Consider the following 25929-nt stretch of genomic DNA (forward strand, 5'->3'; position numbering starts at 1 on the left):
CTGAAATTGAACCTTAAATATGTTGTCTCTATCCCACAAAACTTCTTTTGGCTCAAAAGTCTGATCTTTTATGCACGGGGCAAGTGATTTAACTGTGCAAAATCACTATTCTTTATATATAAAGAGATCATTTACTCATCATTTGTTCCAAAACCTGTTTGGCTTTCCTTTTTCCATGAAACATAAAATTAGACATTCTGAAAGATGTACTGGTCACTATTGTCTATGCAATTACAATGAATGGGGACTAGAGTGTTCAAGCTTCAAAAAGGACACAATAAAAGTACTATAAAAAAATTATAAAAGTAGTCCACACAACTCGTGTGCCATTTATCCAAATCGTCTGATGCCATATGGTACGTTTGAGACAATCAGGCCGAAATATAAGTCATTATATCTATTCCGCACACAAAGCTATTCTTTATGATATTCTTTGGTGCTTTTTGTTAAATACTTTACTTTCATTACACTGTTGTTACACAGTTGTATATACAGTGGCCAGAATTGAAGAAAGTCATATGTTTTTAAAAAAATAAAAAATAAATGGTAAGTCATTTTTTTAAACATAGCTAGTTAATAGTAAAATGCAAGTTAACCTGGTAGCTGAATTTTTGACTTGACAGGCCAAAGCCTCCACCAGAGACTTTCACTGAGATGTGACCAGACTTCTCCTCTCCACTGGCTGTAGTTGTACATATAATTCTAAAGAATGGAGGGTAAGAAAAAACACAAATGCGTGAGACACAAGGGAAACAAAAACAAATGGCCAAATATTATTTAATCAGTGTAATAAGTGAACTGCAAATACACTATGGTGTTTACCTGGTGGATATTTCATATAGATGTGGTATAACAGTGCAGGGAACAGCTGCAACAGTCACAGACTGAAGGATATCCTGAGCTTTCTGTCCCAAGTTAGACCCAGAAACGGTTAAAGTAATGCCTCCTTCCACCAACCCTGACAAAGGCTCCACCTAGGGACAGAAAACCAACATCTTAAGGATTGATTTCTTAATATGTTGGAATAGATTTACATTTACACTTACACAATTGGAAGAGATTTTATCCACGCAGCATTTATGGGAGGAGAGTATTCAAATAAACCATGCAACATGATTTACTAAGTCAATTTTATTGCTATTTGTGCCATTATTTAAAGCTGCTAGGAGGAGGCACCACAGAGAACAGAGTGCGTGTGGTAGAAGGGAGAGAATTTTCTCCAGTCATGCTCATTTATTTGGAATGCCAGATGTTATCCGAACATATTGTTTGCCAAGCCATGGTATTTTTAATTTACTGCGCCTGTATTGTTAGTAGATTACCCACACCTGATTATCATCGGCTCTGCTTTTTGTTACCCTGCGCTAAATTGTGCTGCTCTTGGTAGATTGCGTTGGTCATAATGGAAATGAGCTTAATTTTTTATCAGTGTTTTGATCTGGATTCAGATATGTCATGTCAGCATTCAAAGCTATTTTCATGGCAAATTCAATTATCCATCCATCCATCCATCTTCTACCGCTTATCCGGGGCCGGGTCGCGGGGGCAGCAGTCTAAGCAGGGATGCCCAGACTTCCCTCTCCCTAGACACTTCCTCCAGCTCTTCCGGGGGGACACCGAGGCGTTCCCAGGCCAGCCGGGAGACATAGTCTCTCCAGCGTGTCCTAGGTCTTCCCCGGGGTCTCCTCCCGGTGGGACATGCCCGGAACACCTTCCCGGGAAGGCGTCCAGGAGGCATCCGGAAAAGATGCCCGAGCCACCTCAACTGACCCCTCTCGATGTGGAGGAGCAGCGGCTCTACTCTGAGCTCCTCCCGAGTGACCGAGCTTCTCACCCTATCTCTAAGGGATCGCCCAGCCACCCTGCGGAGAAAGCTCATTTCGGCCGCTTGTATCCGGGATCTTGTCCTTTCGGTCATGACCATAGGTGAGAGTAGGAACGTAGATTGACTGGTAAATCGAGAGCTTCGCCTTGCGGCTTAGCTCCTTCTTCACCACGACAGACCGGTACAGGGACCGCATTACTGCAGAAGCTGCACCGATCCATCTGTCAATCTCCCGTTCCATCCTTCCCTCACTCGTGAACAAGACCCCAAGATACTTAAACTCCTCCACTTGAGGCAGGAGTAATTGCAAATTCAATTATAAAAATACAAATATCATATAAATACAATAAAACCAAAACAAACAAAAACAGCAAGTCATATTATAAAAGATTTTTATATTAACATATGACAAAACCTTTTCAGGCATAATCTTATTAAATATGTCCTTAAGTGAAGTAACTTCATAAAAGAGCATTCTGCTTGTATTAAAGGTATAGTGGAGGATTTTCCCGAATTTTAGAAAAGAACCGCCCTCTCCACTTTTTGAAAAAATGCACATGCGCAACACTCTACCTGCTCCCGAGAGGGAACGCCTATTAAACGTGTGCACGAGAGAGCATGCACGAGCCTAGTTCTCCTCGTGCACGCTCTGTTTACAAGTTGCTGTCGGCATGGCTCATACAAGCTAGCATCGCTAATCATAGCTTACATTTTTACTAGCAGTGATTTTAAATGGATTTCTCCAAATAGCATGCTAAACTTTACCTGTCGAGTAGAAACTTCGCGACTGAGGCATCAGTGGGAAGCCCAACCTGTGCTTTTAGCGCACACCAGCGTGTGAAATATTCTCCCAAAAACACTCTGGTCTTGTTTCTTTCTTCAGAGGCCTTTCTCTTCTTGTCATACAATTCGTAGACACTTTTTCTCTTGCATTCTCTGACATTTTGAAAAAACCCGGTGAGAACGGCGAGCTTCAATGAATGGCTGAAACCGTAGTAGCTCACCACACATATACACCTGAAAGTGCGCATGCGCTGAAAGCGAAAACTACCTAGGGACGAGCACGTACGACGGCCTTACTTAAACATATCACCAGAATGATTGACAACTAGGAGGACCAACAGTCTTGATGATCCACCCGGAAAAAGAAAATCCTCCACTATACCTTTAAGTCCAGGACAATCTAATAAAATATGTTTGACAGATAAGGGAATCTTACAAAACATACATAAAGTTGGGTCTTCACCTTTAAGCAAAAAAGCATGGGTCAAACTTGTATGACCCATACGACATCTGGTGTAGACCACTTGATCAAGTCTAGTTTTAAGAGTGATAAAAAGTCTGTTTGTTATTTCCAGATGAGTTTCATACAACCTATTATTCTTGCACATATTCCACTCTTCTTGCCACTTATTTAATACATATTGATTAATAATCTGTCTGATATCTGAGGGAGGAATTTCACATTCATTAACTTCCTGATTAAGAGCTTCCTTGGCAGCTGCATCAGCTCATTCATTTCCTGAAAGTCCAACATGGCCTGGAATCCAGCAAAAGATAATACTGAAGAACTGATTTAGTAGACAATCCACTTTGGTTAAGATGCAGTCCACTAAAGGATGATCAATTTTTAAAGTGTCCATTGCTTGAAGGCAAGATTTCGAGTCTGTAAAAATTATAGAATCCTTTTGTTGTGTATTTTCAATATGTTCCAAAGCTAAAAGTAAAGCACGGGTTTCAGCAGAGAAAATTGAGCACTGTTTTGGAATACGGATTCCATAGCGTTGATGTCCAGTCACCATTGCTGCCGCTACACTATTTTCCACCTTCGAACCATCTGTGAATATAGGTACGTGAAAAGGGAATTGGTTTCTTATGTCCAAATATTGCTGTCTATATACATTTGGATGATTTTGATCTGGAGATTCTGTAATCTTTCAGAGGATGCGTAATAGCACCCCCTACCGTATAACAGTGAAAATACGGAAAGTCAGAAAATTCCGTCAATGGTGGGGAAGCGTCGTCTCATAAATGACGGTAAATTCTGTCAATGACGGGGAAAGAGTTAATCTGTTAAATGTATTCATCATTGAATTATGTCTTTGGAAGGAACTGAACGGCACAGCATTATGTACCTATTGTAAGTCATAAAAGAGGGTATGCATTGACATCACTTTCCCACCGGAACACACCCCCTTAGCCGGACTGAGTGGCAAAAGAGCCTTCTGTGTGACTGGATTTAATAGGGGAAACTGTGAAAACGTGAGTAAAACAAACAAATTTCAGTCTAAACTGGGGTGGACTCAATATAGTGTTCCTTACAACTTACAAAAGATCAAATGATCCATGGAAATTAACATGCAACCAGGAATAGTGTTTCCTGACATTTATATGTGCCTGAATTCTATGCCGGGGAAATACATAAAGATAATTTGCCTGTGAACGCTTTATATAAATACAATATAGGTAGGTCTAAATCCGGGTGTTCACTTATACCAATGTTATATATATCATCATATTGTCCAGCCTTAAATTTTTTATAGTTTATTTAATAATATCCAATTATGCAGAACATTAAATATTGAATTGATGAGTTATCAATACAATATATAACAATACAATATATAGGGTATGATTTTACCCCAAAATTCAACATATAGAAACAAAATGATGTTTCGCCGCATGGAGTCCAGTTGTTTCTATAAATTGCAGCGATCCATTTGCTTCTCTGTTCTGTAGCTTTCGGCAGTCTGTAAAAATATACTTCAGATTTCTTGTCAAATCTATTTGTACAGCCAATCTCAAAGCTCGTTCCCGTTTTAGGTGTGTTTTGTGTGTTTTTCGTGGCATTCCAATGAAAACCAATGCTGCCACTCCGGCCGACGGTGACGTGACGTCTTTACAGACATACACACACAGCTTCCACTCCCTCAGACTCTCTATGTGTGTGTGTAGAAGGTAGAAGGGGAATAACAGAACCAAGAAAAGAAAAGAAAAGGCCCCATTTACACCTGGCATTCAGATGCTTTTCAGTCGATCCGATTACAAGTGGTCAAGTGTAATACGAAAGCAACATTTATTTTGTTTATACTTGTCTTTCAATTAAAGTTTCTAAGAAGTTACAAACTTCATATATATATAGATGCTGCATTTAGTCAAGTTTGAGAAAATTTAACAAACCAAATGAATCAGAGGAGCAGGACAGGTCATTTGGATGTGTTGAGAACAGGAACCTCTGTAAACGCAACCGGTCCCACACCACACACAGCTGTACTTCTGATCTGCAGTGTGACAACGGCTACAGTCCGAGTGTCCAACTGTACAGTTATATAACGTCACTGCAGTAGAGAAAGCACACAGAATCACAGTGATCATTACAACACAATTACAACAGACAGAGTAAAATTAAAATACATGAGTGAGATTCAGTAACTGGATTTTCAAAGAATTGTGCAGCTTTATTGAGCAACCCTTCAAACAAAAACAGATTATCAGGCCACAGGCATGACTAAACAGAGCAGGGGGAGACGGACAATAGGAGACATTATCAAGAAAATAAAAGGAACATTCCATGAATGCTGGTGTTCTATTACTACTTTGTAATTTTCCTCTTTGAACCATTCAAGTTATTAAACGCAAGTCACTGACTGTAAGAAAAAAACCTAACAAATATTTTTTATTTATATTCATTAATATAAAGAAACTTTAATCACTGTTGTACATTCAACTTATGAAAAAAGAAAAGAAAAAATTATACACATACGTGTGTGTGTGTGTGTGTGCGCGTGTGTGTGTGTTGATACATAAAACCATATAACTCAATAGGGTGTCCTTTCTTATTCACATGACTGTGTATATATATGTGCGTTCATGCACAAACAGCTCATCATGAGCATCAAAAAAATTATACTCACCATAAAGATTAGTGCTGTCAATATGAAAAGTGTCTTTTCTCTTTACATACACCATGGCATTATACTCTCCAACTGGCTCTTCATAAGAATACTACAGAACAGATCAGAAGCAGAATTTACATAGCATCAATATCATCTGCAAACTGCAGTCTTTTCTCACAGAAGCATACATTTAAAACTGCTACATGTTGTTGTTGTTGTTTCTTTAATTGTTGTTGGCATTTGCCTTTATTTTAGACAGCATTGTAGGGAAGTGACAGGTTGGTTTAAACCAGGAGAGGCAAGGATCTACAGTGAGGAAAATAAGTATTTGAACACCCTGCTATTTTGCAAGTTCTCCCACTTGGAAATCATGGAGGGGTCTGAAATTGTCATCGTAGGTGCATGTCCACTGTGAGAGACATAATCAAAAAAAAAAATCCAGAAAACACAATATATGATTTTTTAACTATTTATTTGTATGATACAGCTGCAAATAAGTATTTGAACACCTGTCTATCAGCTAGAATTCTGACCCTCAAAGACCTGTTAGTCTGCCTTTAAAATGTCCACCTCCACTCCATTTATTATCCTAAATTAGATGCACCTGTTTGAGGTCGTTAGCTGCATAAAGACACCTGTCCACCCCATACAATCAGTAAGAATCCAACTACTAACATGGCCAAGACCAAAGAGCTGTCCAAAGACACTAGAGACAAAATTGTACACCTCCACAAGGCTGGAAAGGGCTACGGGGAAATTGCCAAGCAGCTTGGTGAAAAAAGGTCCACTGTTGGAGCAATCATTAGAAAATGGAAGAAGCTAAACATGACTGTCAGTCTCCCTCGGACTGGGGCTCCATGCAAGATCTCACCTTGTGGGGTCTCAATGATCCTAAGAAAGGTGAGAAATCAGCCCAGAACTACACGGGAGGAGCTGGTCAATGACCTGAAAAGAGCTGGGACCACCGTTTCCAAGGTTACTGTTGGTAATACACTAAGACGTCATGGTTTGAAATCATGCATGGCACGGAAGGTTCCCCTGCTTAAACCAGCACATGTCAAGGCCCGTCTTAAGTTTGCCAATGACCATTTGGATGATCCAGAGGAGTCATGGGAGAAAGTCATGTGGTCAGATGAGACCAAAATAGAACTTTTTGGTCATAATTCCACTAAACGTGTTTGGAGGAAGAAGAATGATGAGTACCATCCCAAGAACACCATCCCTACTGTGAAGCATGGGGGTGGTAGCATCATGCTTTGGGGGTGTTTTTCTGCACATGGGACAGGGCGACTGCACTGTATTAAGGAGAGGATGACCGGGGCCATGTATTGCGAGATTTTGGGGAACAACCTCCTTCCCTCAGTTAGAGGCTGGGTCTTCCAACATGACAATGACCCGAAGCACACAGCCAGGATAACCAAGGAGTGGCTCTGTAAGAAGCATATCAAGGTTCTGTCGTGGCCTAGCCAGTCTCCAGACCTAAACCCAATAGAGAATCTTTGGAGGGAGCTCAAACTCCGTGTTTCTCAGCGACAGCCCAGAAACCTGACTGATCTAGAGAAGATCTGTGTGGAGGAGTGGGCCAAAATCCCTCCTGCAGTGTGTGCAAACCTGGTGAAAAACTACAGGAAACGTTTGACCTCTGTAATTGCAAACAAAGGCTACTGTACCAAATATTAACATTGATTTTCTCAGGTGTTCAAATACTTATTTGCAGCTGTATCATACAAATAAATTGTTTAAAAAAAAAATCATACATTGTGATTTCTGGATTTTTTTTTTTAGATTATGTCTCTAACAGTGGACATGCACCTACGATGACAATTTCAGACCCCTCCATGATTTCTAAGTGGGAGAACTTGCAAAATAGCAGGGTGTTCAAATACTTATTTTCCTCACTGTATTTGCAGCAGTCAGTATTAATAATATAAATGAAAACAAATCACTAGAGCACTGGAGAACCACAAGAACAATGCAAACCAACTTACAGTAAATAATGACGAGAACAGACAAAAGACTGAACTAAACAGAGGGTATAAATACACAGGACAATGAGGTAGAAAACAAGGAACAGGTGGGACTAATCAATTAACAAATCAGTAACTAAGGCAACTAAGGAAACCGGAATCAACACAGAGAGGGAACAACAGAAAAAAAGGGAACAGAAATACATGACAACAAAAAACTTAAGTGAGAAACCCAGCAATGACACACATCGGAGCATGCAACAAAACAGGTAGCCATAGCAGAGTAGAGATTTTTCTGAATTGTGTTGATGCGGTACCTGGTGGGCATGACAAGTGATGTCAAACAGCAAAGGGTTTGCCTCATTCAGCGTCACATCTGCATCAACAACCACAGTTTGCCCCTCGATCACCAATACACACTCATACGCCAGCTCTTGGTCCTACGAACAAGTGTGTGTTTAAACAGGTTTTTAAATGCAGATGTACATTTTTTAAGAAAGAAGTTGGTGTTTGTTTGTTTTTACCTGATAGAGATGCAAGTTTCGGGCCAGCAGAGAGATTTTTCTCTGAGTTAGGACAGGAAGCAGAGAGGATCCTTGAATCTTCTCCACACACGGGCAGGCTGATGCCCCCCAATTGACAAATGTGCCTTCATCAGCCTGTTAAATAAATAAAAAAAGGTCAGTTACACAAGAACATATGGCAGTGAATATCATGTCATCCAGTGAAAACGAGGAAGTAGGAAAAGGTGTATTTTATAAGTATAGGGTTCCCAGTGTACAAATTCTACATAAAGTACTAGCATAAGGTAGAAGAATAAACATTTATTTCTTGGTCATGATTTGATTTGTTAATGCATACTAAGTGACAGAGTGTGTATCGTCTGAATCAGCATATTTTCTTGTTTAATTTCATGTTTAATATTTATTTAAAACTTTCATGTTTGTATAAAAACAGAAATATGGTGGAGCAGATGGGTAGTGTAAAGAGCTAATTTCAATCATTTCAAAAAAGGTTTTTGTTGTTGTACAATAAAATGTTTTCTTTTTGATCTTGTTGGATTACAGTGCTTTAAAAATAAAACAAGGTTGAGTTAAGGGAAAGAGTTGAAGGGAGTTTGTATACCAATAGTATAAAAAAATAGTGAACTTAACTTTTTAACTTTTATTAACAGAAATGGCAATAATTTACCCATAAATAAACAAATAATTAGCTATTATGTAATATTTAATACTACATTTGTTGTAATCGTTCATTTTAAGGTCTTTGATATTTTGCAATCCATACTATAGTCATAGCCATTTTTAAATAGTTTATGGTACACTTCTGAGCAGCCATTTCCAGTTTCATTAGCTGTATAAAAACATTGCATTATGCTTCTTGATGTTTGTTGTCATATATAACATCAAGTGTAATATGCGAGTATAAAGAGGAATTTTATTGTTATTGCAAACAAAGCCTCACCAAACTGAAGAAACTAAAGAAAGAAGGGTAGGTTTTTTCATTTTGCTTATAATTGTAAAGATAAATCTTGCTTGGTATCAATTCTAAATGTTTGGACTCACCTGTAAATCTGCGGAGTCATACTGGTAATCAGCATCCATGTCTGTACTCTGTAGATGGAGGTATACTGGGGGATCACCGTCTGATTCTCCATCCCCTGATAAGATCGTAGCTGCAGAAAATGTTGCGTTGTCGTTTTCTACCAGTTCTACCTCCTCGGTTTCATCTGGAACCAAATCAGCCTCCGCACGGTCAGTGATGATAATCCTATTCTCTGAAGCCATGGTAGGTGACACCCTCTCAGATATAGCCAAAAAGTCATTTGATTCTGAATCAGACACGTCTGGTTCTGGATTTGAAGGTAAAACTGTTGTTTGGGATTCATTTGTCAAATTCAACGTTTCTGTCAAAATGTGAGGGGTGCTGGTGAGCGAAGTATCATGTGTGATTGGCTCCATTAATGGTGGCAATTCTGTAAGCGTGATTATTTCGGTTTCAACTGATGACGATGGCAGTGATATTCTTTGCTCCTCCGGAGCTTCAATGACTGATGGCAACTCCGTTTTTACGACTGCTTCCAAACTGGAAAGAGTAACCACATCAGTGTCGGTCTCCCCCAGAGCCACTGATTCAATATCTGTGACAAGAAGCTCTTTTTCTGAGAGAATCTCCTCAAGCAGAGAGAGCGTGGAAGCTGGCTGTAATGTGGTAGCCAAGGTCTCAGCTGTGGAAGAGGGGAAAAAGGCACTTGTGGGCGCAGCAGATGGCTTGAAAGTGGGAGAAATCTGAGTTGATGGTGTTGGTTTCACAGGTGCAGGAGAGGTTAATGATTCCAGTGTAGAAGTTATAGTTTCAGTTATTGAGGCGGCAGTAGTCTGAGTTTTAGTATGAGCCATGGTTTCAGGGACTTTGTGTGTTGAGACTGGTAAGGTCATGAATGCAGCTCTAGAGGCTTTGGTTGCAGGAGGTAGGGTGGGGAGAGATTTCCACTAAGAGTGAGAAGTGCAAGAAAAACCAAGAGAGGCACAACAGTAAAATAAATAAATTAATAAATAGGTACATATAGATGGTTATTAAAGGAACTATTACAAATGATCTTGGTATCCAAGATCCATATCCATAATTACATAACCATATTTTTACACTGCAAAAAAATTATTTAGTTGTGATTTTGATTCATTTAAAGACTCCCTATTGTTCAAGTTTTAATGTTTATATGTCTATGTGGTGTTTTTAATATGCTTTAAGACAAACCATGTACAAATTCATCAGTCAACACCATTGCCAAGTATTATTCTGTTGATATGACAAATCACATACATTTAGCAATATGGTGGGTGAATTGTGTATATGTATATTATGATGTACTATATGCCTTTACCAATGACGTTCTAAGTTGTTCAAAGCGTTTGTAAAGATGCTGATTTTTAAAAGGCAGCTGTCTGAGATGCTGAACGGGAACATGGTTTGTGCAAAATTAGCAACACATTATTAGTTGTTTGATAGCATAGTCAAGCAAAAGACTAATCATATTAATTACCGTTATGTGTCAGACGTAGAGAGCAATACATAAAATGCATTACCATTCTGATACATCGACTTGTAGACGAACCTGTATAACTCACTCTTCCACTTCTTCTGAATCAGTTTCTGATTCAAACATACATAACTGATTTAAACCAGTATTTCCACTTGCCATCATGTAGCGTTTAATACAGTAAAGTTGACAGAGTGGATCATGTATTCTGAGCTGGTGTGATTGAGAGGAGGAGGGGACTAATATTCATGGATCCACGTATACTTGAAGTAAGAGTGTAGAGTCAAATTCAAGCTAATTTAAGCATGATAATTTCATGAAGGAATTATTTTGGTGATTAAAGATAAAATTATGGGATAAAATTATGGACTACAGAGGGACTTCAAAATAATGCATTTGGCATGCTTTTATCCAAAGCATTGCATTCAGGGTACACTTAATTTTTTTTAATCAGTTTTTGCTTTTCCAGGGATCCTTATAGACCCATGACATTGGTGTTGTTAGCGCCATGCTCAACTGTTTGAGCTACAAGAACTCTATAGGCTATTTATGAAACATAGCTTTAAAATCTCAAGCTGTGATTTTCCTATAATTGCTTTTTCTGACTAGTGTAGTCAGATTCATAAATTAATGACTCTTCTGGGCTTATGGGCCAGATTCACAGAGAAAGTTACTGAAGATATATATTCTAAATAAACAATATATATTCTTAAGTTCTCAAATAGTTCCTTCGGAATATCTTTTCATAAGAATAAAATAGTCTAACACAACAAATGAAAAACTTAAAACTTGCAAATAATATGTTTGTCCATCTATGAACCCAATGTGAAATAACAAGCACCTCATGATGTAAAATGTGCAAGTAAAATTAAGATAAGAACATTTTTAAAAAGTATTGTATTTGAGGAATACAAAATATCCTTTTTTTTTTTATTCTGAAAATAAGAAAATATGAGATAAATACTGAAAAATGGATGTTAAGAATAATTTTAATCTGCCTCCTGGTTCTTTTAATGAATTGGTAAAATGTATTTTGTTTACCAATTATTTGTAGTTTGGACCAATTATTTGGGAGAGGGGGTTAACAGACTTCAGTAGGAAACACTGTTTTCAAGTTTGAGACATGTCATTTTCACCATACAACACAGAGAGAAAGTACGGCTGGTGATGTAATGACTTACATGTTCGTTATAGATTATCAGTCCCTCATCGCACACAGCCTTGTGGGTACACATATGTTGCTTCACGCACCAATTGCATCCCCAGTGACTCTGCACACAACCATGGCAGCTGTGGAAGGAAGGAAGGAAGGAAGGAAGGAAGGAAGGAAGGAAGGAAGGAAGGAAGGAAGGAAGGAAGGAAGGAAGGAAGGAAGGAAGGAAGGAAGGAAGGAAGGAAGGAAGGAAGGAAGGAAGGAAGGAAGGAAGGAAGGAAGGAAGGAAAAGCAAGGAGGGAAGGAAGAACGGATTAATTGGATCCAAAATCATTAACTGGAGGTAGAGTATTTAATCAAACAAAGATAAAAAACTCTTAGTATGATTAAAACAACTTAAAACTTAGGGAATGTGCAACAGTTGATTTTACAATGATGCATAGAGTCTTCAACAAGGGTAGAATTCTGTTTGTTTGTGCCCACAATATGTGTGTGTTTGCAACTCACGGCATGCTTCCCGCAAGCTGTTTGACTGCTGTGCAATCATAAAAGGTGAATCCCCGAGAAGTCACAACAACATCATGGAACCGCAGAGACAGAGTGACTGTAAAAAAATCTGATTCAGAAGAAAAAATATGATTTTAACAAGTAGAGTTCAAGTACATTCATGACTTTTACAGATCCATCACTGTTTTTGCTTGTCACTTTCATCTTATCGTTTGTGTCTCACTGCTTGCTCTTTGTAGACAAATACAAAAGCTAGGTTTAAACTTGCTTGGATTTCATCTAGCAGATGTGAAGGTTTGATTGATTTCAGTTGGGGGTTTGTGAAATGAGATAGGGAAAAGTGACATTAAAGTGTCACCCTCACGTTGTTCCATATCGGTATGACTTATTTTTCTGCGGAACATGAAGGAAGACATTGGGGTCTAAAACAAAACAAAATACATTTTTCAAAATCTTTTGCGAAGCAAAAAGTAAGAAATGCATACAGGTTTGAAACAACATGAGTAAGTAAATGACAGAATTTAAAACCTTTAAAGGGATAGTTCACCCTAAAATGAAAATGAAAATGAAAATGAAGTCAAGTCAAGTCAAGTCAAGTCAAGTCACCTAGATTTATATAGCGCTTTCAAAGCAGCTTTACAGTGATAATAGGAAATTAATGCAACAAAGATTGTTTTGGCTGTGCAGAAGCTCTAGAAGAAAGTAACTGTCTAGTTCAAGTAAGTTTTTAATTGATTCATTTCCGTTGTAAAAATCATTAGCTATTAACCTCAGGGGCCACTTACACAACACCGTTTCAACTGAAAACAGAAAACTTTTAATGCATTCTGGCTGTTCATTTACACAACAACGGCATTTTGGTGGCCTGAGAATGCAAACTTTGAAGTAGGTTTCAAAGAGTTTTGAAAGCGATAATGTTATCATCTCTGTGTAAACGTTAAAAACGTAAAAACGGTTTTGTCATGTCGATGAGACCTTCGCAGGGGATAGCCATCGTCATATCTTCGCAGATAGATAGATGGGAAGTCATCATTTATTCACCCTGGTGTTGTTCTAATGCCGTAAGCCCTTTTTTCTTTTTATTAATCTTGAGTAGTAGTATAGCTTTTTAATGCCATGTCAGCATCTGAGACTATCTTCATGGCAAAAACTGAGTTTTATTAATCTTGACTTCTCACAACTTGTGTGCTTTTTCTGGGCAAGTCAGAGTGAACTGCGGTGCTAATAGTCTCATGAACGCGCAGTCAAGAACAGAAGACTAACAGCCAAGGTCAAGATTTTCATTAAATAATACATTTTGGTTTGTTTTTCACCAAACCCTATCGTATACCCCCAGAACACCTGAAATATATAACACGTTTAACATGGGACCATTCTGTGTTACTTTTATTTAAAAGCTTGATGCTGGTTACTATTCACTGTCATTATGGATGAGCGCGAGCAGGAAAGTTATAAAAATTCTCCTTTTGTGGTCCGAAAAAGAAAGAATGGGATACTGCATTAGAACAACACATGATGACTTAATTTTCATTTTAGGGTGAACAATTCCTTAACATATTTTGGAAGCTAGGACAATAGACCTTAATTAGAGTAGCACCATATTTAATTTTTGACAGGAATTTGAAAACAAGGCTGTGAGGGATAGAAGTACACTGCGTACAACTGATTGCCCTGTTGTTTAATAACATACCGATTGTCAAGCTGACAAAACGTATTTCTGGAAAAAGAACAGTTTTGAAAGTTGTGAAAATTACATCATCTATGACCCCTCACAGCCTCGTTTTGATCGGTGTTAAATTCAACATGGCGTCTTAACCTGACTAAGGTCTATGTAATCCATCTTAAAACTTCTACCATCTGTCAAAAAGTGCTCCTCTTTCAGACTGGTTACACTGGCATGCTCAAAACTGAGTATCGAATCAAGTGTTTCTGTGTCAAAAGGAGGACACTTTTTTAATGGCTCATGAAAAACTATGTTTGTTTCTATTATTATGTTTTACTGGCCAGGCCTCCTGTGTCAAAATAAAAGTGTTATAAATACATAAGAGACCTGACTATTTATCTGGCAATATCCTCACCTTGACCCGGTGGCACAGATGGCAATGTATATATGTGTGGAGAAGAGCAGGTGACACCAGTCTCTGTTACAACAGCCAAACTTGACCTGTCGTGGAAGACACAAGAGTAAAACTCTCCTCGCTCCAGACTGGGAAGACTAGGGATGTATAAAGATATCTAAAAGGAGAAAAAAATAAAGAGAGACAGATGGAATTTGATTGGGATCTGTAAGGATTAAAATTATACTTTTAAGGAAAAGGGGGAGGAGTGAGTGAGGAGTTTGGTTGTTTCTGTGCTTAATAATGGTCACTGTAGTGAATCAAGCTTAAACAAATAAATGTATCTTGTATTTTATTGTGAGGCAGCGTGTGGTACTGAATAAACTTTTTGAGCTGGATTATTTTTTTAATTTATTTTTTTAAATGTGTTAATATGTGAAACGCACATTTCTTCTCTCCTCTCGGCTGATGTTGGATGGATTGAGAAACTCGACGCTCAGGCACTGTTGCTCCATGTCAAAGCTCCACAGCCACTGATCTTTCTGATCCCCACGCACACACTCATTACGCAGGCCACACCTGATGCACAAAGACACAATGTTCAACTATTCAAAATAAACCATTCTGAATATGAGGTTGTTTTCAAATAGGAACTTACTTCCCCTCAAGAACACACCAGCCACAATATGGATCATGAGCCAACAAACAGGACTGACAATCCAAATGCTTTTCACACTCTGCTACAGGCCTTTTCTCTAGCTGTTTGAGCAAAGTAAAAAAAAAAGCAAAAACAATGTCAAATTAAAACAGCAGAAGAATACATCCATACATGTTTTAATGTATTACCTATTTAGCTGATCAGAGAAGCAGCACATGTTTATGTCATTCAAATTACTCATACGCACATTCGTGTTTATCAGTAATCTGATATGATCAGTAAACACGATAATCTGTTTATGCAATGAAACAGTTGGGATGTTTAACATTAAGTTCAGGGGTTTTTTTTTTTTTTTTCAGGGGTGTGCCAATTAAAGCAACTTCACATCAGCAACTTCTTATCAGTTTTGTCTGTTTACATGGTTGAAGAATACATTTAATTTCAGTACAACAGTTTTGGTTCCCATTGTCTTCCATTATATGTTTTGATATAAAGTGGAAGTTAATGGAAACCAAAACTGTTTGGTTGGTTACCAACATTCTTTAAAATATCCTCTGTGTTACACAGGAGAAAGTCATACAGATAAAAAAAAAAAAACACACATCATTTTCATTTTTGGGTGGCCAATCCCTTTAATATAAGGTTTTTTAATCTTTTTTTTTTTAATCTTTTTTTTACATTAATTATCAATTACCGACAAGAACTACTTAACACTGACACTGTCAATTCCACTTCAATAATGTGATAGTTACCATGTTACTTGTCAAGACGTATAGATGCTTCTCTTGATAGTCAAGCCTGAGCTCTCTGCTTATTGGTGAATTGGGCTGAATTGAAATTACTGCATATTCTTCCACCTCACCATTTGGGCCAAGAAACACCTGGAAAAAAACCACACACCTTCTGACCAAAACTGAGGAGGAAATAATAATGTTCTAAAATTAAATCAAAACTTCACAAGGCCCAATCTCTATATTTCGTAGGATTACATCCAGACTAGACAAGGACGAAACTAGCCACCACACTGTTTTCCAAATTTCCCAATTGCAGCTAAATGACTGTAACAAAAGGTACAACTCTACCTAGTAGAGAAGATCCTCTGGTGCTTTATTCTTGTAGGGATAAAACATCAAGCAAATACATACAGTACAACATACCATGACAGAATATATAGAGCAAACCAGTTATTCCTGAAACTACTCCTCAAATTATTGCCACTTCATTAAAATAATACAAAGATCTAGTAGAAACCGCTCTATCACACTGAATGTCATTTATCACATTTTGAAGTAGATCTGCTGCAGTGAAAATTAGTGTTACTTATAAAATTGTCTTTTTGAGAACTATTTATTAAGATATTAAGAAATAAATCTAAACTCTCTTTGGTTCCACATAGGCTGTAATAAAAAATTTTTTTAAAAAAAAGTAATATTATACCAACATAAACAAAATCCCACACAAGGATCCTGTTGGCTAGCCAACAGGGCTGGCATAATAGGGGCTGAAATAGTGGTTGTTATGCAATGAAGAACACGCATCACACATAATGAGGAACTTCATCCATGTTAGAAATTAAAGAGAAAATGGGTACAACCCATAAAAACTGAAACAGTAGTCAGCATTTTATATGTTAATAAAAATGCACATTTTTAATGATGCATTAAGCACCATCTCTTCAAAATTGTAACATGATTTAAATAAGATCAATCGGTTTATATAAGATTTACAAAAAGATTTTACAAAAAAGGACAATGCTGTAAGAGGCAAATAAATGTGCTTGTAACCAGACCACAGCTTATCTTCATAACATTAAAAATTAATCTCATATCTTCATGAGTTTTTAATTATTCTGGAATTCTGCAAAACCTCCAAAATATCCAGCCAAGTGCAAATCCAACATCATTTTCTGAAATACTTCTGCCTCAGCGAAGAAGAGAGAATAAATTGAAGAATTGCATAAAATAAAATTATTAGAAAAGATGGGGAAAACACTAATTCCTTGAAAACTTTGTAATACCTTGTGTAAGTTTCCTTGGGAGTCTCCTAGAAAGGCAATAGTATGTTCCTCCCTTACACTCACAGCCACAGCAGTGAGCCGGACAGTTGGGCTGTCAAATATTGGCTCAGCTTCCACAAGCACCCGGCTTGCCATTGGACTAGGGGTATGATCAGAACCACATGGGTAAGCATCCAAAGTGTTCTGTAGGGAGACAAAAGTCAACAAGTAAAAAAATAACAATAAAAAAAAAGTGTTAGAGATACAGAACAATGTTTCTTGTCAAATACATTTTAAGTCAATTTTAAATTTAGCATAAAAACAAAGTTTTGAAACTTGCTGCAGTGGTATAAGACGAGTATAGACCATTTGTTACTTTTTAAATCTAAAAGTTTTTTTTTAAAGAAATTTATCATTTTATTCAGCAAGAATGCATTAAATTGATCAAAAATGTCAGTAGAGACAATTATAATTTAAAGAGTTCTATTATAAAAAAAAAAAAAAACTTTGATCTTCAAACTTTGTTCTTCAGAGAATCCTGCAAAAAAAGACACTAATCACAGTCTCCACACTTTTCCCACAGTAAAAAAAAAAGGTTTCCTGAGAACCAAATCAGCATTAGAATGATTTCTTTATGTAAAACTGAAGACTGATTAATGACTGCTTAAAATGTATCTTTGCCACCACAATATTTTATATTGTATATTTAAATATATTAAAACAGAAAACTGTTTTAAATTGTGACAATTTCACAATATTACTTTTTTTTTTTTGCTATATTTTAAAATTTTAAATTGTAGTGTTCAAGTAAACAACTGTTATACCCCCTTAAACTTCCTATAGACCAGTTTAAAATTTATATATGGCCACACAACTGGGGTGGTGGAATGTGATGTCATAGAATGGTGCCACAACGTAATGACAGCAATTGACACCTCTCGCGGTTCAAACAAACAGGGCTGGGACGTCATTACGTTGTGCATCAAGTTCAAGAGTTACTCTTTTGGACGCAAGTCGATGCGTACGGCCGTCTGCCGGAAGCTAGTTATTTTAGTCGATAAAGTATTAAATATGGATATTTTTCTTACACTAACGCATCGCTTCACTTCTGATGGCCTTTATTAACCCCCTGAGACACGTGGACCACTTTAATCATGAATGGACGCGCTTTGACGGACTTCCAAAGACATACAGCCATTCACTCCCATTATAAAGCTTGGAAGAGCCAGGACATTTTTTTATAAAACTCCGATTGTATTCGTCTGAAAGAAGAATGCCATATACACCTAGGATGGCTTCAGGGTGAGTAAATCATGGGCTAATTTTAATTTTTGGGTGAACTATCCCTTTAAGTGCTATGTTCCAGGGCGTATAAGACGAGTGGTATGAGTGATAGCTCCAGGATCACACCTTGCATGGTTTAAAACTACAACCTCAGTTACCCACCAAGATATTTAAAGGGTTCGTTCATAAAAATAAAAAAAAGGAAGAAATTGATCAAATTAAGGTTGAACTAATTTAGTCGCATGCACTATTTTAACGATGTCTTTACTACCTTTCTGGGCCTTGAAAGTGGCAATTACATTGCAATCTAAGGGGGGGGGGTCAGAAAGCTCTTGGATTTCATAAATATCTTAATTTATCATTCGGCTTTGGAACAACATGAGGGTGAGTAATTAATGACAAAATGTTCATTTTTTGGGTGAACAAACCATTTAACATCAAGGCTATTTTTCACAAGATAACTTTAAGCGTTTATACATGGTATTTAGTTTAATTTTAGTGTATCACAAGTGGTCGGGCAAGACAGTTTACACCTCGTAGTAATTATCCATCACCTACAATAACTATTTTGTCAAGAACTAGAGGTTGTCTGAATTGTTTTAATACCGTTAGGCTTTACAGTGTTTTATGTTTATTTTCACAACAGGCCAATTTTTTTGGTCTACAGTAGCTCTAAAAAAATACTTTCAAGTTTGTCCGAGTGGATCTTAGAAGCTGTTCACACCTGTTTCCTGAGACAGTAAACTTACTGGTTTCCAGTTTGCAAACTCACCGCTGGAAGATTGGCACAGTTTGATTTGACTTCATACTCTATGTATGCAGCCTCATGTCCATCTGCACGGCCCATTTCAGTGTAGCACAGATCTCTTGTAGCATCGATACGTTTATCCACTTCCTCAAGTGAAAACACACATACTGCAGACTCTTCATTGGGTCGACTGGAGGAGGCGAATTGGCTCGAAAACACCCCCAAAAGGACCTCTTGTTCTGAAGCAGCTATGCTTTTTATTCCCATAGTCTTACCTAACTTTGGCAGGCCTACATGTAGAGCTTGTAGGAGGTTATAATTCTTTCCTCTAGCTGAACGGCAACTTAACGGAACTTCTACGTATGAATAATACGCAACATCATCCAAACACATACGGGAAACATATGTGCGATATTCTCTCGACTGCGATTTTAAGTCTCTCCGATAGAACATGAAGTAGACATATGAGCGATGGGTAAATGATGTTACAAAATGATGGTCATACTCAGAAAGCCTCCCAGCCACTGCTAACTTTGAAGTTTCTTCATATGAGAAAACAGGCTCCGTAACTAAGTTTCGAGTAGATATTGGAGGTTGGCTGTTGGTATAACCACGTCCCACAAACAGCACTGGCTGTTGTTTCCCACGCCCTCTTGTGAGTGCCACAAGTCCTACTGTAGAGACATTGGGGTCATTAGCCGCAACGTATTGCGTATCCACAGGCCTCTCTGCAGAGAAAAGCACTTTCCCCACTGCATCCAGACTTCGTTTCTGACATATTCCTTGATAAACACTTCCACAACTGATGAGCTCCTGATTGTAAGGATCCACAAGTAGTAGCTTGTTGTGGTTATTGGTCCATTTCGCCTGTGGGCAGTTTGATTCACTAATTGGTGGCAGGCAGTCACGGCTGTCTATCACAGGTCCTGTCTCTTCCTCTGCCTCAAGCTGAAGTTCGGACGAAAGCTGGTAAAGCCGATCACGGGCGCCTAAATAGACCCGACCCAATGTAGGGTCAGGATGCAAAGCTAGGTGCTCAAAGTAGGTGTCATTGCGCAAGAAAGTGGGGTGATGGCTGGAAGAAGCAGAGCTCTGAGTGACCACACAGCTACATAGTATGGAGAAAAGAGAAGAGAACACACACACCATCCCAGGTGGCATGTCAACTATTCTGAGGACAAAGAAAGAGAGAGGATGAGAGAAAAAAAGTTTAAAAAAAAATCATCCATAAAAAAAAGTGATAAAAAAAAAAGATGACATGAAAATTACATTATAACAATCCCAATCTTTAAAAAAACCTAGAGATATACAAGGATCCTTTAAACAGCTTAATGTCGTCATGAAACGGAAGTTATTGGTATTTTCTTCTCAATGATGTATATATGAGTGAAACGACTTCTCGAACAAGAACAAAATGGGACTTGATTTTGTTGGATTGTTTGATTATTGGATTGTCGTCGTTTGCAATTTTTGTGATCTCATATAATGACAGGTTAATACGACATCAGTAGGGTTGGGCATTGAGAATCGGATCCATTTTGTTCCCAATTTCCAAGAACCGAGGATTTGATAAAATGCGCATTTCGATTCCGCTTATCGATTCCCATTTAAGAGCAAGATGATTAACGAGACGAGAACTTAATTCGGCACTCACACGCTGCTTTCTGTGCTGCACACACATCCAAAGCGCAAACACCGCCACTCATATAGTGTGCGAATACTTGCGTTTTCTAGCACTTGAACGGACAAATACACAAAACAATTATGAAAAAATATTCCTATAAACACAGACGGTTTTGTCCTAATTGAACGTAAACAGTTGAGAAAGAAAACGAGTATTGGAATATTAAATCGATGCATTAGGTCTTAAAGTGACAGCAGCCTAATATACCTGCTGCTGTCTGTCATAAATCTTAAAACAAAGAACAAAAGACAAAGAAAATCACTCACTGATCTTGACTGAATAACTTTTTCTATTTTATTTATAAAAAGAAAACTATGCAGTGCTCTTTTACAGTTGTTTACATTTGATTTCAATTTCTGTACCTGAAATTTGTTCAGTAGTATTTATTTGTGCTATTGCTAATTTGTTCTTATTTTATTGTATTTCTTATCTTATTTTTGCTGTGGTATTTTTGTTAAAAACATGGGCAAAATTTCCTTGTGTAAGTGTCCTGTAGGCTGCTGATTTTTATTCATGGTATTCTGCTGTAACAGAATGTTTTGCAAAAAGACAGAATAAATATGTTTGATATCTGAATGTTTTACTTTTTTTTACCTTTTTACCAATAAGTCAATAAGAATTGGAATCGATAAGCGGAATCAGAAACGATAAAATTCAAATGATACCCAACCCTAGTCATCAGAGTCAGAGAAGAAAAAAGATGTCAAGGGAAGGGAAGTTATTTTGATTAAAGATTACAACAAATTAATTAAATTAATAATAATGACGTGCACAAACATTGTTTATAATAAATACTGCAATATTACATAAAAAATAAGAATTATCCATTTTGATTTCATGGTGACTAAATATAACACACCTTTACAAAATATTGTTAATGTTATTAAAACAACATAATATTCCCATTAACACAAATTAAGAAAGGATGCCACAAATTGCATGGTAAGATATGTGAGAGAGATACAAAAAGAGAAACAGTTGATAAAAGTTCTTACCAGGATTTGATCTGCAGGTTCGACATGCATACAGAAAACACAATCAAACATACGTCCCCATCGGCTAAACCTAGGATACACATAAAAAGACAGAATTTTGTTTAAAAATGACATTTACAGTACTTTGAAAAGAAGTGTATGCATTTGGCAGAAGCATGTTCAGGAGGTTTAAAAAATTTGGAATAATTACAAAATGTCACAACAAGAGTGACTGGTAATACTTGCCTCTTGCTACATTTCTGCAACAGGCTGACCAATCAAATTGAATCTGCTCACTCATTTTTGTGACATTTACTACAAAGTGAATAGTGAATAAGTGAATTGCAGAAATACAAAAGAAACAGCACAATTTATCTGTCAAGCACGTACGGTTTATCTAATCACAAACAGATCTGTAAATTGCCTAGCGTAAAATGACAAAGCACTTAGAAGATAATTAAAATAATAAAATTGTATATATTTAGTTACATTTGTATAGGCCTATAATAAGTCAGTTATAAAAGAGATTATGCAACAACTAATATAATGGTATTCTTTATATTAAATTAAATTAATTTACTATTCCTTTGAAATTCAGACTTCAAATTCGCATGGAATTTATATTTAACCCACAATCCTCTTCATATACCAGTGATATCCTAACACCAGCACTATAAAATCTTGCAATCCTGAATGGTTACCAGTTTTACAGAATTTTCTCCAGAATCTGTGTAGTGATGGGGCTTTAGATGAGTAAACACCATTTAGACTAATTCCAACATAACATGCAGCTAAGAAAAGCAGCATTTACTAAAATATTTTACTACAAAAAGGGAACTTCTGGGCAGGTACTTTGTCAACTATAACTATTCCTTTAACTAAAGATGCATTATACGTGTATACCTCCAACAAGCGCAGTTTAATTATTGCTTCAAAGATTAGAAATGTGTGGGGCAGTTTTAGCTGATCTGACCCATTAAACAAACATTTGACATTAAGTGGCAGGTGGATATAAAAAATTATGATGCCACAATAATAAACCTGCAGTACCTTATTCAAATAGTGGCACAGCAGCCTCTATGAAAGTTTGTATGAATAAAAGTCTTTGAAGACTCAATTCAATGTGCAACTGAATAGACAGTGAATGACCAGTCCATGAGGATACATTCAGCACAGTAATGCTCTGAGGAAAGAGTAGCCTAAACACAACATGTCTAAACCTGAGAACCAGGTATCTTAAGGTAATATCAGCTAGACACTTCAGAGATAATTTGAGGACAACAATAATAGTTATATCCCTTCCTGTCAGCTGAACATTCCTTAAAAGTCAACATGAAATTTTTGTTCCAAAATGTGACAGTCAAAATAGGCCTGCTCACTGCTCCGATTGATAGGCTACCGATCGATATCGGCCGATAATCGCTTCTAATGATTGGATCAGCGATCTCTCAATTTGCTGATCTCATAAACCGATCTCATACTAACGACACAAAGACATGTCTCAATCTCGGTCCACCACGGATTAAAGGCAGGGTAGGTAGGATTTATTAAAAATTAAAGATCCAAATTTGTTAAAACTTTCTATATATATCAATACATAATTAAAATGTAAGAACTCTGAAAAAAAGAGTATAAAAATCAAGTGACTCTAGACCGTTTAATCTGTATTAAACACAGCTCATTATTTCGATTCGGGACGAATCAAAGGATTGGCTTAGGCGACTGTCACTCTCTCGCAACCATGGCAACCACCCTTTTGCCACACAGCACCTGCCCACTTGCGCGCGACCGTTTGATCTGAGGAGTGCGAGAGGCACGGAACCTGATCACACCTCCGTCCAGTAGATGGCGGTAATGCACTATGTTTGCAAGCTGCCAATAAAATCTATCGAAGAAGAAGAAGAAGGCACTGAACCTAGGAATACCAAAACAATGGCAGAGAAAGAGCAATCTAAATTTACAGTACCAGCATATGCAGTTAGTGAAGGCAAACCAGGCAAAAAAATGCCCCTTCCCCTCCGCTTGTCTCAGGTAAATAATGCGTCCTCTAGCTCAGCGGTCGGAGTCGCGCGTTCATGTGTTTTGGGGGCGTGGCTTTGGAAGAAGCACAGAAATGAGGCGGTGGAGTGAATGGAAATAATGAGATGTCTTTAAAACAGTCGTGAGAGGTCTACAGACACTCGATTTTGATACTTTCTTTTTCAGAGTACTTACATTTTAATTATGTATTGATATGTACATAAAGTTTAAACAAATTTGAAAAATAAAATTTTTAGACCATTTCTACCTACCCTGCCTTTAAATAGTTATAATGCTGAAGCCAAGGTGAAGTACAATTCACGTCTTTATTAAATAACCTACAAAGTAATTAAAAAACTTACTGTGAGACCTAAAGTGTGAACACCAAGCGAACCAGGACTAAATGTCTCTTTTTTTGGTCCGGACCAAAAGAACAGAGAGAACCGAACTACAAGTGTGAACACACCCTAAGTTATTTGTGTTTTTGCTCCACCATTGGAAATAGTTCAGAAGAAAGTCAATGCAGGATCAACCGCAAGACATCTGCACTAATACACATACTGACAGTGTGTCGGAGTGATACAAACAGTGAAAAGTCCCAGTGCTGTTGGAGTGGATATCAGCACTCTTGGCTACTTTAAGGCTTGGCGAATCAAATTTGAGGACTGAAACTATCTCTTGTTATAAGAGGTATTAAAATGTAGTAGCAAAGTAAATAAATTCCATATAGGTTTTCATCTTCACTCTAAGGAGAAAAAGAACACAATGCGGAAAGAGAACAGCCCAGTCATCTAATACCAAAAGCGATTCAAACACACAAATGATTTGTTCCTCTGGCTATAAACATGCACACACTTGCCCGACAGGCCTCTAGGGTTACACATACACTCAAGTCCTTCCACCAAAACCTCAGTCCAATCTAACATTGATGCCTGTCCTAAACCCTAAAAACAACTACTTTAAGACTTCATTAAAGGGGCATTCCACCCATTTGAACATTGTTTTTTTATTTAAAGTGGGTCATATATGTAGTCGAAATGTAAAATAAATTTTGAATTTGGTGCCTTCGTGACAGAGGAAAGACAAAAAATAACTTCAGGACGCATTTGTATGAAAGACAACAACTCCCACAATGCACCACATTGCACAGCTCCGCAAGCCACTCCCACTAATCCAGAAAGCGCATATCTGCCTATAAGAGAAATCACTCTTCCGTCTACAAGGCTAGCTACCACCAGAGCTAGAAATTCATTTCACATTCACACAAAATGTCTAGTTAGTTGGCGAACTCATTACTCCTCGTTTGTATTTCTTTCGAAAAGGTGAATTATTGCATGGTACCTGGATGTTCAGTCAGAACATATGCGGTGCGAAACTAGGATAGTTCACAACACAAACGTCCGTGTCCTCGTCTGATTCAGAGATTTCGTCCAGGAGAAATTGTCATCGTTGAAATTCTTTGCCGCAGACGGACTCTATCTCTGTGTTCGTAGTTGCATCTTACAGTCTATGAGTTGCATAGTGAGATCACCGGCGCCACCAGTCCGCCCTAACTCGAGCCAGTCCGGGCTCCTCGTCCGTGGCAGGCAGGTCTTCTGCCTCGGCTGCTCTTCGCTATAATGCGGCTTGTAAAGGTAGCCACAAACACCTGATTCAAGCATCAGACTTCCGAAATCCTCTTCTTCTATATCATATTGAGCACTCTCCTCCGCTATTGTCATAACTTTACATCTGTCTCCACAGCGCCTGTTAGCTTAGCTTCAAACAAGATGGAGGATATTGCTTTCAGTTTCAGAGAGTAAAGTCCCACCCACTGATCTGTAATAGGTCTGTAGCGTGAGCGGGTCCCGCCCCCTGGGAAAGATGAGGAACTAGTGCTTGTAGTCTCAACAGAAATCCCCCCCCTCTTACACTTCCTCCTACAATGACGCAAAATGACGATTTTTGCGTCATTGTAGGAGGAAGTGTAAAAGGTAAATAACGTATTTCTCCCGTCTCAGGGGAAAATGAGAGAGTGTTGCACGACCATTCAATAGTATGACTGGGTTTCTAACAATGCAAAGCTTAATGCAAATGGGTGGAGTGTCCCTTTAAGAGTTTAGGTGTGGTTACAGCAGTTTC

At 37.8% G+C, this 25929-nt stretch overlaps 1 protein-coding gene across 3 annotated transcripts in view; it reads right to left on the reverse strand.

Annotated features, from left to right (window-relative positions):
• Positions 1-25929, reverse strand: part of plxnb1b (plexin b1b) — a 72625-nt gene that overhangs the window by 30118 nt on the left and 16578 nt on the right. For 2 of the 3 annotated variants that reach the window (XM_084426583.1, XM_084426584.1), the window contains exons 2-17: positions 21811-21880; positions 19156-20302; positions 17121-17303; positions 15856-15984; positions 15104-15204; positions 14892-15024; positions 14467-14623; positions 12389-12497; positions 11910-12018; positions 9254-10180; positions 8213-8347; positions 8006-8128; positions 5740-5830; positions 5006-5163; positions 823-974; positions 597-702 (exon numbers count right to left, since the gene is read on the reverse strand). In XM_084426583.1, coding sequence (XP_084282709.1) covers positions 597-702; positions 823-974; positions 5006-5163; positions 5740-5830; positions 8006-8128; positions 8213-8347; positions 9254-10180; positions 11910-12018; positions 12389-12497; positions 14467-14623; positions 14892-15024; positions 15104-15204; positions 15856-15984; positions 17121-17303; positions 19156-20292 — 3750 coding nt within the window. In that variant the 5' untranslated portion in view covers positions 20293-20302; positions 21811-21880. The remainder of the gene's footprint in view (positions 1-596; positions 703-822; positions 975-5005; positions 5164-5739; positions 5831-8005; positions 8129-8212; positions 8348-9253; positions 10181-11909; positions 12019-12388; positions 12498-14466; positions 14624-14891; positions 15025-15103; positions 15205-15855; positions 15985-17120; positions 17304-19155; positions 20303-21810; positions 21881-25929) is intronic. The other variant, XM_084426585.1, reaches the window with a different exon arrangement.

Source organism: Rutilus rutilus (genome assembly GCF_951802725.1).
Source record: "Rutilus rutilus genome assembly, chromosome: 12".
Classification (NCBI taxonomy): Eukaryota; Metazoa; Chordata; class Actinopteri; order Cypriniformes; family Leuciscidae; genus Rutilus; species Rutilus rutilus.